We start from the raw sequence: 14558 nt of genomic DNA on the forward strand, positions 1-14558 counted from the left end.
GTCTTGAGCAACCTTCTTGAACAAATTAGTTCTTAAAAGCTAAATAAACAAGTATATTTCGCAATTTAAGCTAACTAACATACGTTGTCATTCGTTGTATACGATACCACAGCCTAATTCTCATCTTTTTCGACAGAACGTTACCACTCTCACGTGACAGTTACCAACAATGATTGTGGTCATCAAGTTAGCCTCCTCGTATGAATCCATCTAGTTATCTATTTCGGCACAAAATAGCTTAATAACAAGTTTCTATTTATAACATCGAAGGTACTAACAGCATCACTCTTATTTGACCATTAGTGGGCCTTATCGCCTTGCAATAAGATTTAAAATTTGTCAGATAAAAGTGTAGCCGGTAATTCATGCGAAATACTAAATTCGAATATTTCTTTATCTGCCTCTCTATCGCTCGAATATGCAAGAGCGATAGAGGCAGATAACGTGTTTCGATTTTTCGGCCTTCAGACATCTGTTTAAAAACTCGTTTGAAAATGGGCTGAATATTTGACCACAGCATTGTTGTAACTGTCACGTACAAGTGTAGTCAATTAACATTTGGCGACGCTGATAATCGCAGAATACATGGTCTTTACCGGAATTACTTAACCATAAAATTAAAGAAATGTATACATAATTATGAACTCGCCTGTACAATTTCAGCGACTAAATCTATCAATTTTACGTTTTTGAGACCAAATTCGACAACGGGATCTTAATGACTCATTGATCATTAGCGTCCAATAAAGAAATGCAACAAAAGTTAATAAAATGTACGTACCTATGGCATCAGAAAGTATAATTAAGAATAACATGTATTGCGTTAGCGACGTTAGCGTTAACAACTAAACACTTATGCCTTTGTAGAACTTTATTTTCTGATATTTAGTAAAAAATTACAATAATTATGTACATAATGATGAACGATATATACAACCTAAAATTAACAGTTCTACAGTAAAACAAACAAATATATCTGTTTTATTTAAAAACGAAAATACGTATTTATTTCTATTGCGTTTCTTCTCACATGATTAAAATTTGTCATCTAAATTGTTTCAATTATTTTCCCTTTATACTTTATAGTTATAAATTGTACTGTGATGATACGTCATTTTAATCATGTATGTAAGAAAATGTATGATATAACTATTCGCAGTGTGGTGTTGTGTGTAAAACGTGTAACAAGTAAACTGAGTCCTTTATAGTGCATATATATTGTCGTTACAGAAGTCTTAAATTAAATACCTATTGCAAGAAGGGTCACCAACGACCAAACTGTACGTTCCGCCTAGGCCATTAAACTAAGTAAGTAAGAAGACGCGAAACATCTTGAATGATGTTCCCCATTCAGAGGGCCTACCGAGAAACACGAAAATCGAAATTTCGTTATCTGCCTCTTTATCACATTTGCATATTTGAGCGATAGAGACGGCATATAACGAAATTTCGAGTTTCGTGTTTCGCGGTAGGCCCTCTTCATCTCGTTCTTGAACAGCTGCTTTCAACACGCATTACGCAGCTACTTAGAGAGAACCATCCTGTAGATAAGAAACGGCAATTCCAACGTGGCGTGATTCAAAATCAAAATTCGCGAATCAAAGTATTGGCCTAAACGGAACGCCCAGTTTAGATGCAAGGTTCTTAGCCATTACGCCCTAGGACTACGGCGTAAGCCAGAACAGTGTAAACGACATGATAAAACAATTCGATAATTATTATGAAATAATGTTCCGACGGTGTTATAATATTATTTTAATTTACATTCATAAACATTGTATTGATAAAATTCCTAGTTCCAAAAATTACTATTAAACTCAGCAAGTGCGAAGAGATCATTTTCTAAACATTACACATACTCGTTCGATCGATTATGATTATGAAGCTGCACTCTTAACTTAGTAATTGGATTAAAATTATTGAAATTCGAAAGTGCTTTTTCAAATTACCTTACTAATAGATTAATATAAGCGATTATTTCCATGAATAATTTATATTATTGCAATCAATATAATCTAGGATTATTTTTGGGATTCAATTAGACTTTGTATTATAACTTTAAGTTATACAGTATAAAATAAATGCAAATGGAAATTTAGAGATCATCGTAAGAAATAGTCACTTTGAAATCCTTTAATTTTAAAATGATAAACTAATATTGTAATTCACAACCCTAATCATATATACCTTTAAATAAACGTTTTTCTAAATGCTTTTGCTGGGAAATGACTAGATGTGATACCATGGCAAAATTTTATCACCTTCAATCGCGACTCAAAAATTGATGAATCAAAATTAAAAAGCTAATTACAAAAATAAGTGTATATCGTTGACTAAACTACACCTCTTGTTAATCGTCTCCTTTATTAAAAAACGCGACCCAGCGCGATTCAGAGAACTATGACAAACTATATGTTTCACTATAAACCGTAACTAATATTAAATAATTAATTATTATATTCTTCTAGACAATATATGAATTTGAAGACATTTATTAATGTAATGATCATTTTCATCAGACACTTTACAAACTATTAACCGGGAGCCGTCCAATCACTCAACAATAACATTGTGTAAAGATAAAATCTATTGTGTATAAAAATATCACTATTGCTGTGGGCGAATATAATGTATCTCGGGAGAACTACACCAGTTCGCGGACTCGACAAAGAAAACGGACTGCGCGCCGCCCTCCGCCGCCACGCGGTACAAAAAATTACTCTCTATTATGAAAATACACCTTATTTACTTCTAGATGCGGCGGCAAGCGGCGGGCAATTTGTGGATAACGTGTATGTATAATGTATGTACATTGTAACCTGTAAATAACCTATGTTCATGTAAAATCAGCACCGGTCGCAACAAATGCTTTAACAACAATCAGTCTATTGTCAGAAAGGAAGGTACTTGTGTATTCCCTTTAACGAGGCCCCGTTAGCCACTGACTCATCGCATTGTTCCCGAGAGTACTTCCCAGTAAACAACATAATCGCCACCGCGAGGTCTCTGAATAAGCGCGGCCGAACCGAATATAGGTAGTAGGGAGCTATCATCAAAGATTAACAGATCAACAAACGGGGAACGGGGACTCGTCAAAGCAACCTACATCTGGCACTCGGTATATTTATCGAAAGGCACGCAATAAGCGGAAAGGTGTGACGGCAGATAGGCCCCCGGCGACACTCCGATCACAGACTAGATAAATCTACTGACAGTCTTCATTACGACCTTAAAGTCACATACCCGGAGCCAGAGATGCGATACGCCCCTCGACGACATAAAACGTACCGGATTATACTTTAGAGCAGACGTGCGATAAAAATATATATTTTTAGTGAAATAGGAATGCGAGGCGGGCGGATCGCTAGTGCTGCAACGCTAGGTTAAGACGCGCGACCGCATCTCTCGCTCGGGCGGTCCTCGGCGGAGGCTACATGGGGAAGCGCTGCGCGGGCTGCGCGGGCTGGGCGACGAGCGGCGGCGGGCTCTTGCCGGCGGCGGGCTGCAGCCGGCCCAGGTGCTGCGCCAGCGTGTGGCGGCGCAGGTACAGCGGCGTCTTGAAGCAGCGCCCGCACGTAGCGCAGGCCACGGGCTGCGCCTCGTGGATGAGGCGCACGTGCTGGCGCAGGTTGGACGCGTTGCTGTACCGGCGGCCGCAGCGCGAGCAGCGCACCCCTCCGCCTCCGCCCGCTGCCAACAACACCACGTTCGCACTGCCTGCCCAGCCGCAGCGTCGCCGCCGCCGACGGAGACGCTGCGGCTGCCGCCGTCGCCCGACACCCGCGCGCCTAGCCACCTGCACCGTGCACCGAGCACCGAGCACCGAGCTCCAAGCCGACCGCCTCCTCTACTACTGTGCTAAAGGTTCGCCGGGGGCGCGGCTGTCCGAGTCGACGTGTGCGTGTGATAATGATGTGATAGTGATAACAGATATGACAATATTTACCTTCCGCGCTGTCTTCCCGGACGTCGGCGTTTATTCCGCTCATGAGATCCACGTTTCCTAAAGGACCAATAAAAAAACGATTGTTAGTCACGCGTGAAGACTCCAAGTACAAATTAACAAAAGTTACAAAGATTATTTTGACTGACCTTGCAGGGCCGCGAAGGGGTTCGCGAGTGTGTTGTTCTCGTTGTAGTAAATCTGCGGGAAACTGGAGCGCTCTTCGTCGCTGGCCTCCTGTTCCATGACTTCCATTTTTGGTTCTAAAAGATCGGACGCGTTGAAGTCTTGACACTTTACATCGGGTCGGTCCGAGCCTCCCGGATCCATGAGAATGTCGTTCTCTTCGGTCTTGACATCGGTAGCTTCGAGATCAGTTTTCACCCTTATAGTCGGGTAGGTGCATTCGTTATAGTCATCATTATTAGGCCTCATTTGACTAGACGTTTGGGAAGGAGTTTCATCAGTGAGATTGTTTCTGGCAGCATCGGGAGAATTGATAGTGGAGCGGCGACTGGCGGTGTTGTCGGGGTCGTCGGGCGCGTCGACGGTTTGGCTTGCGGCTTTGGAGGAGGAGGTAGACTGTGACGGCTTGGCGCTGAGCAAATTACGGAGTTGGGAAGGAGGAGATTTTCGATTCACTTTCTGTAAACAGAACGATAATGTCAAACCAACACTTATAACAGTCCGCAAGCTAATTGTGCAATTAATTAAGTGTTTGGGAGCACTAAGGCATTAGGACACCTCAACCCACGAGTTTAATAAGAAAGAATGGATAATCGTGCGTATTCATGACAAGCCTAAACCCACTGGCTCTGTGTGTATCCGTAATTCCGTACAGTTGTACTGCAGGGGTCGATCAGACCTCGGATCTGCAGAGCATCGGCAGTGCGCCGGACAGCAGTCGGTAGTGCTTGAGCGACGTTGAATTGCCTCGCGTACATGAACCGCAGTCGTACCTTGTCGTTGTGCTGCGAGCAGTCCGTTAGACCGCGGATCTGAAGCGCATCAGCAGTGCGCAGGAACGCAGTCAGTTGCGCTTGAGCGATGTTGACCTGCCCCGCGTACATGAACTGCAGGAGCGCGCGAACGTGCGACACTTCGCAGTCGCGCATGAATATTATGGGGTGTGGACATGGGTTGTTCTGGAACAAACCGCTCAAGTTAGACAGGGTGGAAAAAATTCATGAGCCCTGGAGGGAAAGTGCCTTAAAACCTTAAGTTAGCTCATTTTACTTAAAGGAAACATTCTTCTATTTTTAATAAGAAACAAAACTGTACACTCGGTACATTGTTAAGGCCTGTAATAGGTATAGGTACATACATGAACCGTATAATTTATATTTTGATGTATTATTGTATTGTAGTTCAGGCGATTTTGCGCAACACGAAGACTGGCGCCTATTTTGAGTGACACTGATATATTATATATATATATATATATATATATATATATATTTTTTTATTATTTTACAGGACCTTTATACTGTTGTACATATCGGCCCTATTAAGTCCGCTTCTTATAATTTCAGAACAACTATAATCTATTTATTAAGCCTAGCTTCAGCCAATCTATACACCGTTTGTGCCGTGTCCGATGTTGGGTTACCAAGAATGTGTATAAATGCACCGATGTCATATGGCATTAGATTAGCTGAAGTTATGAGCGCCTCCCTAAGGGTGCGATTTCTACTACACTCTACTAGAATGTGATAGACATTTCTACTGATCTACAGATGTCGCAGTTAGGAGAGTCGATCTTCTTCATTAGAAACCTAAATTTATTGAGGGGCATATTATATATTTGATTGATGTATATTTGTACTAAAACGAGATTTTGCGTATAACAATATACCTACTTAAAAATTGCGTAATAGAAAGTCTTTCTCCGAGCCAGCAGGTACATATGGTACAATGTCGCGTTCAAAACCGAACGTCGGACGTTAACACATAAAAACAAATCTGTCACATTTTTGTTATAAAACTATGACGTCATAAAAGCGCTCATAGAATCAAGTAGCTCATAGTAAAATTAAATAGTAGTAATGTAATACACAATGTGCTATACCTATCATGTTACTCGATATTAAATTCCTTTGATTTTGTTATATTATGTAATAAAAGTAATCACTGAATTATCTATGTGCTTGTTGCATAAGCAACCTATAATTATCTTTGACGCCAAAAAACATCTGATCTATAATTTCGATGATTTTAATTTGTGATAAGATTGTGTCAACCATAAAATGTGTAAGGTACAACTCTGTTACATGAATATAATCATGGCTAGTATAAATTAGATTTACTTAATTTTCAGGTTTGCCGAATCATCAGTTTATATAAACAATGATCCATTGAAATTAAGTCATTTGGATCAATGACCCTCGGAACCATTCCCGAAACTGATAAAACAACCACGATTGATGTAAATATACGTTGAATGGTCACGGTATATTGATCATTGTTTATATAAACTGGAGATGGGCCGAATATTCGGTAATTATTCCGTATTCGGCATATTTTTCAATGTTCGTATTCGGCCGAATAGTTCGGTTGGAACTGCCGAATATTTTCCGAATAAACAATTTTTTTAAGGGTGTTAGCGCGGATGCACTTCGCGATCAGGTATCTCATACCTGATCGCGAAGTGCATCCGCGCTAACACCTTTGTCCACACATTTGTCCTATAAAACAATGACGTCATAAAAGCGCTCATAGAATCAAGTAGCTCATAGTTAAATTAAATAGTAGTAATGTAATACACAATGTGCTATACCTATCATGTTACCCGATATTAAATTCCTTTGATTTTGTTATATTATGTAATAAAAGTAATCACTGAATTATCTATGTGCTTGTTGCATAAGCAACCTATAATTATCTTTGACGCCAAAAAACATCTGATCTATAATTTCGATGATTTTAATTTGTGATAAGATTGTGTCAACCATAAAATGTGTAAGGTACAACTCTGTTACATGAATATAATCATGGCTAGTATAAATTAGATTTACTTAATTTTCAGGTTTGCCGAATCATCAGTTTATATAAACAATGATCCATTGAAATTAAGTCATTTGGATCAATGACCCTCGGAACCATTCCCGAAACTGATAAAACAACCACGATTGATGTAAATATACGTTGAATGGTCACGGTATATTGATCATTGTTTATATAAACTGGAGATGGGCCGAATATTCGGTAATTATTCCGTATTCGGCATATTTTTCAATGTTCGTATTCGGCCGAATAGTTCGGTTGGAACTGCCGAATATTTTCCGAATAAACAATTTTTTTAAGGGTGTTAGCGCGGATGCACTTCGCGATCAGGTATGAGACGTTTCCGTTTCTTTTCATAAACATACTATAAACTATTTACACTACTCCTAATATCCACTTCAATACTGTTGATATTTTCTTGTTTTCGTCTTATTAGGGTTCCGTACCCAAAGGGTAAAAACGGGACCCTATTACTAAGACTCCACTGTTCGTCTGTCTGTCAACAGGCTGTGTCTCATGAACCGTGATAGCTGCTACACAGTTTAAATTTTCACAAATACTAAAAACATAATGATATAAATATTTAAGTGGGGCTCCCATACAACAAACGTGATTTTTTTTGCCGTTTTTTGCGTACCTAATGGTACGGAACCCTTCGTGCGCGAGTCCGACTCGCACTTGGCCGGTTTTATTACTACTTATGTGCAAAGCACTAGGTGAAGAAAGTTAGGGATTGATCAGCTGAGGTCTAGCTGCTGGTTAGTTTAAGAGAAGAATAGGAAACCACCTTAGGACTTTGTGACACTGTTACTAGGATTATAGTTCATAGCAATCATAACTCTTCAGTCATAATCATAAGCCACTTTGTGTATTATGGAAATTTCATAAAACTTAACAACGAAAAGATGTTTCATTATCCATAAAACCATTAGTTATTGTTTGGTTCACAAATTCCTCAATCTAAGAGCTTGCATCACTGCCTAATTATTCACTACATATTTCCCATTTCCAAATGAATTGTGATTATGAAACATAACATAAATAAAGTTGATGTTACTAGACTTTGTACTTTGAGACAACAGTCATTAAGTAAATCAATGGGGACCGGTTGATTACATGGTGTCATTACAATTAGGTTAATCACCCCCGATAAAGAGAGAATGTGTTCACTTGCAGATAATGTCATTCATTGTATAATTAAGTTAATAACATGGCCCTGTATATTATGTACTCTTGATTCATTTTGAGTTCCATTTATTTTAACCACTTAAGTATATGTATGAAAAAAATAATCTTAAATTGGCATTCCCCATTCCTTTTAAGTAATATATTATATGTTTATCCTATTAATTTTGTATGTATTTATATCCTTTATCTTTCTGGTACCTTGTTGTACATTTTGCTACATTTGTCACCCTCTTTTCACTTTCTCCTCTCATGTATTCAAAGGTTAACTGGAAGAGATCCCTCAAAGGGATAAGTTCGCCTTTGTACATCTTATTATTTGTACCATGTAATTTTTAATGTGTATATTTGTACAATAAAGAGTTTACTACTACTACTACTACTTTCTTTTCTAGTGCCCTAACCAGCCTAACCTATGTTGATCTCTAAGAAGCTTAGCTGTGATCTGTGATGCTGGATAGGAATGGAATAAATTGCATCAAAAAATTGTTTGTCAAAAATTATGATTCTGTCGCTGACTGTATATTTTTCCAAAATCTGTAAATATATCAATATTTATTTTTTAAACTTGGGGAAAGTCCCCTAATACCATTTTTATGTAGATTTTGAGTTAGGGTAATCCATATTTTGTTGTACCTATATTAAAATCACATTTATTATTTACTTTGTTCTACTAAAATAAATTAAATAATCAAATTATTTACACATGTGATTTTCTGCCAATATGATTAGCACTTTAGAGATATCATAAGTCATATAGGGAATTAGACTTAATGAGCACCTTTATCAATTGTTAAATATAAACAATTGTTTTACAATTTTAGTTGATAAAAATATTGAAAACATCAACTACATAACATAACAACTTATGGAACAGAGATAAAATACACAACTCAAGTCTGCTGCAGCAAATATAATATACCAAATAATGAAAAAACAATACTCCTATTTTTGTAAGTACCACATAAATTTAGATTCCTAGTTCTGTTCAATTTTCAGATTTTTTATATTTACATTTAAAGCTAGTTTGGAAGCTTAAATAAGAAAAGCTGCATGCTGTAGGTAAATCGTTTTATCAGAATGGAAAACACATGTGATAAGTGTAAGATAACCAAATAATATGATAACTAAATAAGTGTTACATAAAAAAGCATCCTGAGGAAAATATAAGGTGACACACCATAGCAGATAGACATTGCAATACAAAATTATCCTGAGGAAAATATAAGGTGACACACCATAGCAGATAGACATTGCAATACAAAATTAAAGTAATGAATGTTAAACCATTTAACTAATGGTAATTAAGGTTTGATCTTATCACTTTAACAAGTCCTATCTTTGACTAAGGAATAGAATAGATGCTAAGGATTAGGTGGCTAAGGATTTTAATATGAACTGTAGTGTCATTTGCCGAAGACAATGAATGAAGAAAATTACATGTAACTTAACACTTGTCTGAAACTTATAGGACAGTTGGAAAGAAAGGAGTAATTAACTAGTTAATTGTATTTTAATCAATGCTCTAACAATGCAGGCATCATGAAAGTAGACAATAAAATGAATGGTTTGAATTTCAAATCACACTCCAAAGTAATTCAGCCACATGAAACCCGCACATTGCATTCCTTGAAATTATATACCAATAAAATGCACTAACTAAGAGATTTCTAATGTGAAAATATGCATTAATTAAAGCATTCACACGATGCTCAGCCTGTAGGAGTAACAAAGGACATTAATCCCATGGCACATCATTATGCTAGTCAGCCAATTAGAAAATTTCATGTGCAAATTTTAATTAGGTATAAATAAATGAAATCACGAGTACTTAACCGGAACGCAAGACATGGCATTTGTAAGTAGATCAAGTGTTTTATACATAACAACTTTCACTAGAGTCATTGTAATGGTGACACATCAAAGTGTGGGGAGTGAAAGATCGACTTACTTTAAATAATTCCTTGAAATAAGGACTACAGGCCGAAAGAACCACTTTGTGGGCCTCCAGCCTGTGTCCCTCGCACGCCAGGGTGACATCCACGAAGTCCTCATCATCGCGCAGCGCCTCGAATTGAGAAGTTATATTCGCTTGAAAATTGTTCCATCTCAAACAGAATTGCTGGTCGCCACCCAGTTCTGTACCTTCCATTACTTATAGACATAACTCGCTATCCCTGCTCATTTAATTCTTTTATAAGAATTGTAAAATATTGAAAATAAATATATCACAGTAACTTGCAATTTCAGTCGCCGTCTGCCCGAAAATCTTATGAAAGAAAACAATCAATAAAATCTCGTACCAATATAAGAAAAATAAAACTTTTTAATTTGTCATTTGAGTAGCTAGAGTACATTCACTTTAACGTTCCGATACACACTAAACAGATTCGATACATGTTATCACAACGGTAATAACTGTCGTAATACGCGTCTGTCTTATCAAAAGAATCAATAATTACTAAAATGTATGTTTCATTTATATGGCAAGCGGCGTCAAATAATTAAAATGACTAATTGTTGCTAATTTATCATTACCATTCATGTACAAATGTCTTTAGTAGTATTTTACGTTCCGTTTCATAATTGTCTATGGTTACTGTAATTCCGTTTCCATTAAACTGGGCTATAACCGCGAAAATCGAAGTTCGCAAATTGCGGGCATCTTTCTCTGTCACTCTAATTACGCGTTCACTAAAGTAAAAGAGAAAAATCCCCGAAATTAGCGAATTTCGGTTTTCGCGGTAACCCCCTGGATCGGTCATGAGGGGTGGGGGGAAATGACCGAACGGGATAGTCTTATGTATCTTTCAGTAGGAGTAGCAGAGAAAGCGCTGTTATTGTTTGTCCTTGTCACACTCACTTTTTAGGGTTCCGTACCCAAAGGATGAAAACGGGACCCTATTACTAAGACTCCGCTGTCTAGAACGTAGTGATTATATGCTCTTTGCCGCTGTCCGTCTGTCACCAGGCATTCTCATGATAATGAACCGTGATAGCTAGACAGTTGAAATTTTCACAGATGATGTATTTCTGTTGCCGCTATAACAACAAATACTAAAAACAGAATAATATAAATATTTAAATGGGGCTCCCATACAACAAACGTGATTTTTTTGCTGTTTTTTCCGTGACGGTACGGAACCCTTCGTGCGCGAGTCCGACTCGCACTTTGCCGGTTTTTTTATTTTATTCCCCACCGTTTGGGTTTCTGGTGGGCTACAAATCTACTCGACCATCGACCAATCATATTGTCTCATTGCGTATATTCTGTCCCTCACGGGCGCACGCGTATAGCTCATCTATGTAATGCTATAAATTATTTTTAATTGCAGCAAATTACGGGCGATTTACTCGAGCAATTAATTAAACAATGGATTTCCATAATATATATTACGCGTAATATTATTACAGTACAATCTCACTAATCCGGCACTAATGCTGACACAAGAGAGCCGGATTACAGGAAAATTCGGATTACAGAAAATTCTACTCTTATCTGGAACTTAACAATTTATAAAGAGATTGAAAGGCGAAAATGTAAGCGCACAGTAAATTAGGACACCATCGACCATTGAAGTGAAGCAAAGAAGAAGACTGGATTATCGAGATTTCACTGTAGTTGTTTTTATATAAATCCTAGCCTCCTTCATTGTCTCTTGGCATATAATTATCAAAAAAATCAACAATGAAAGCAATATCAGTAATAATTTTATTACACAACCAAATAAGAACAAGTTAAATTCCACTTAGTAATAAGCATACCTGGGATAACTTGAGGCACTTATACTAAGGTGAGGTAGCAAAATATTTTATCGACACTTAAATATGTATATCAATGTTACTGTCAACATCTAGATGTTACTCAACATAAATAAATATTATTATTTTATTTGGATTTTAAAATAAATACACTAAGTGTATTATTATTTTATTTTCAAATTGATTTCATAGTGTGATTATTTTGATGGAATTTACATCATTATACTTTTATTATCTTAAGAGGCTCTATATCAGACATGATATTGAACCTCTTTTTAGTAATCGAGGATTATTCAGTCAGCACATATGTATTAAAATATATCGACAATTCGACATCTTATTTATCAACATCAAATCCCTAGAACGTGCCCAGAGTTATCCCAGGTTTGGTAATAAGCTGTAGTTAAAATTACAGTGCTTGCTCTCCTTCAACCATTTCCTTTAAATTTAGTAATTCAAATTGGCCACTGCCTTTAGTTTCTGTCCTTACTAATTCATCCAAATTCCTAAAATTCCCTGGATCAATAAGGCAAATTATGTTGGCATTTCCAGAATCCCAACTTTCTTCTTCAACACTTGTTGTTAATTTAACAACTTTTTCTTTAGTCTTCCGTGCATCTTTGCCTGTAAGATGAATCCTGACTCTCATTTGAGCTCTCTCAAGAGGTATTTCTTTCTTGAGCAACTGAATTACATCCAGAGCTTGTTGTTTAGCATTCTTATTGACATTTACAGAAAAATGAATGTCCTTCATTGCTTTTTCTATAATTGAGACAGGATATGGTCTTTTAGTTTCTGGATTTATGCATTTATCAGCTACAGTAGTTGCAATATCTTTAAACAAGGATTCAATTTGAGAATGCCTCTCTTTGTCCGACACTTGTAGTTCGCCTTTTTCTAAAATTTCTTTACATATTTCAGTTAGGTCTTCCTTGGCAAACACTTTAACAAGGTCCTCTTTCTTAGCCACTTGTCCTTTGGAAACATTAGTAAACACGGTGTGTGTCTGTAGAACTTCGTCAATATCTTTCTCTCTGAAAATAAACAAATGATATAGAACCACCATTTGTACAAAATATTTAACTTTTGTACAAATGGTACAAGTTTTGTACCATGTACTTGTTGCAACATATTATGAAATTTCTATAAATACCACATACACTTTATTTCTCCACGACAATACTTTGTTCCTGTAACATGCTATTTCAAATCGTTTACCACCTTTTTTTAACCTAACGATCGCCACATTCGTCAAACGAATTTGGTTGGTGGGTGTGAATATCTTCGACATCTTGTTTTCATGAGACCGAACAGCAACACATTAATAGTAAAATAATTGATTACGAAGAAAATAAAACGAGCTCAATTGGAGGAAATGACGATTATTCTCTCCCCACACAAAAAATCAGAACATTTGAGATTGAGAAATGCGCACAAAAACAAGTTCAACGAACTGTCATTCACGATAGAAGCACGAAGTACCCCGTACTATGGATGGTATAGAAAGGACGCCACTCTTATGGCAGAATTGTTGCAAAAGTGACCGCTTTCAGCTATAAATAATAGTTCCTAATCTCTCCGGTGGCGCTAGTTAGGCTCTGGGACATGAGTATAACACATGAATCTAGTATAACTGGATCGGTCATGAGGAGTGGGGGAAAATGACCGAACGGGATAGTCTTATGTATCTTTCAGTAGGAGTAGCAGAGAAAGCGCTGTTATTGTTTGTCCTTGTCATAGTTTCACTTTTCCACCGCTGCCACAACCGAGGTTGTGGCAAACAAATAAGTACGTGACATGTCATGTTTGTTCGTTGCTTGTTTAATTGTTGTTGTTTTGTATGAAATTGTGCTTTCTCTTATGAAATATAGTGATGGTTAGCGTTTTGAATGCTTGAACTTTGATAAAATACTGGTGAATTGTTCTGTAATCGGCTGTAATAGCCGCTCTGAGCAAAAATATGAGATCATAACCTTTCACACGTAAGTACGGTATTTTACACCTTCCTCTTAACGCAATATTTGAGAATAACATCGTAAAATTACGTTACACTCAAAGCAATGTAGAATCAAACGATTTCAATAAAAATATCACAATTATTTACGCAAATTAACAAAACATTATTTGTAAAATTATCCGCCCAAATTACGTAGGTAGGTAGGAGTCGGAGGTCAGCCATTTTTAAACTTCTTCTTAATTTAGCTGCATAACAATCATGTTAGGGATACCAGATGAAAATATCATAATTTTATGGGTAATTTTGACCTCGAAGTTTTTTCGTACTTCTAATTCCAAAAAATAAATAAACAAATGTTGTGAAGATTAAATGTGGTGTACATTAATTGGTGTGATTACGATTTGTGATTTCTTTAAATTAAAACCCATAATACATTTTATTTTACGTTTTATTTACTAAACATGTTTAGTTTTGTACCACCTGCGCGAATTATAAGAGGTATTTCATTGTTTATACGCCTTAAAAGAACGACCCATTGACATTTTATTTAACAATTTTTTAATACCGTCAAACAAGCTAACTTTGCCTCCAGGGTAATCGCCCCAACGTGATATCAAATATTGGGGTAATTTTTACCAATATGGTATCCCCACGTTTATGACGTCATCTATGTCTATCCCTTACGGGCGCACGCGTATAGCTGGTCTA

The 14558-nt window shown here is 37.0% G+C and overlaps 4 protein-coding genes across 7 annotated transcripts in view; 1 reads left to right on the forward strand and 3 right to left on the reverse strand.

Annotated features, from left to right (window-relative positions):
• LOC134742025 (transcription activator GAGA-like) overlaps positions 1 to 10527 on the reverse strand; it is a 34346-nt gene extending 23819 nt beyond the window's left edge. For 2 of the 3 annotated variants that reach the window (XM_063674944.1, XM_063674943.1), the window contains exons 1-4: positions 10083 to 10527; positions 4903 to 5088; positions 4093 to 4588; positions 3947 to 4003 (exon numbers count right to left, since the gene is read on the reverse strand). In XM_063674944.1, coding sequence (XP_063531014.1) covers positions 3947 to 4003; positions 4093 to 4588; positions 4903 to 5088; positions 10083 to 10283 — 940 coding nt within the window. In that variant the 5' untranslated portion in view covers positions 10284 to 10527. Of the gene's footprint in view, positions 1 to 861; positions 3691 to 3946; positions 4004 to 4092; positions 4589 to 4902; positions 5089 to 10082 lie in introns of those variants that run through there. The other variant, XM_063674945.1, reaches the window with a different exon arrangement.
• LOC134742379 (probable tRNA (uracil-O(2)-)-methyltransferase) overlaps positions 1 to 14558 on the forward strand; it is a 300106-nt gene that overhangs the window by 47911 nt on the left and 237637 nt on the right. The window lies entirely within an intron of this gene.
• The window catches only part of LOC134742391 (3-oxoacyl-[acyl-carrier-protein] synthase, mitochondrial), a 68423-nt gene that overhangs the window by 42140 nt on the left and 11725 nt on the right, over positions 1 to 14558 (reverse strand). The gene's annotated exons all lie outside the window — the stretch shown is intronic.
• On the reverse strand, positions 11832 to 13374 carry LOC134742026 (ribosome maturation protein SBDS). The gene is made up of 2 exons (XM_063674946.1): positions 13054 to 13374; positions 11832 to 12927 (listed from the first exon to the last, which is right to left on the reverse strand). The coding sequence occupies exons 1-2, from the start codon at positions 13182 to 13184 to the stop codon at positions 12303 to 12305; spliced, it is 756 nt and encodes a 251-aa protein (XP_063531016.1). The 5' UTR covers positions 13185 to 13374; the 3' UTR covers positions 11832 to 12302.

This window comes from Cydia strobilella, chromosome 6 (genome assembly GCF_947568885.1).
Source record: "Cydia strobilella chromosome 6, ilCydStro3.1, whole genome shotgun sequence".
Taxonomy (NCBI): Eukaryota; Metazoa; Arthropoda; class Insecta; order Lepidoptera; family Tortricidae; genus Cydia; species Cydia strobilella.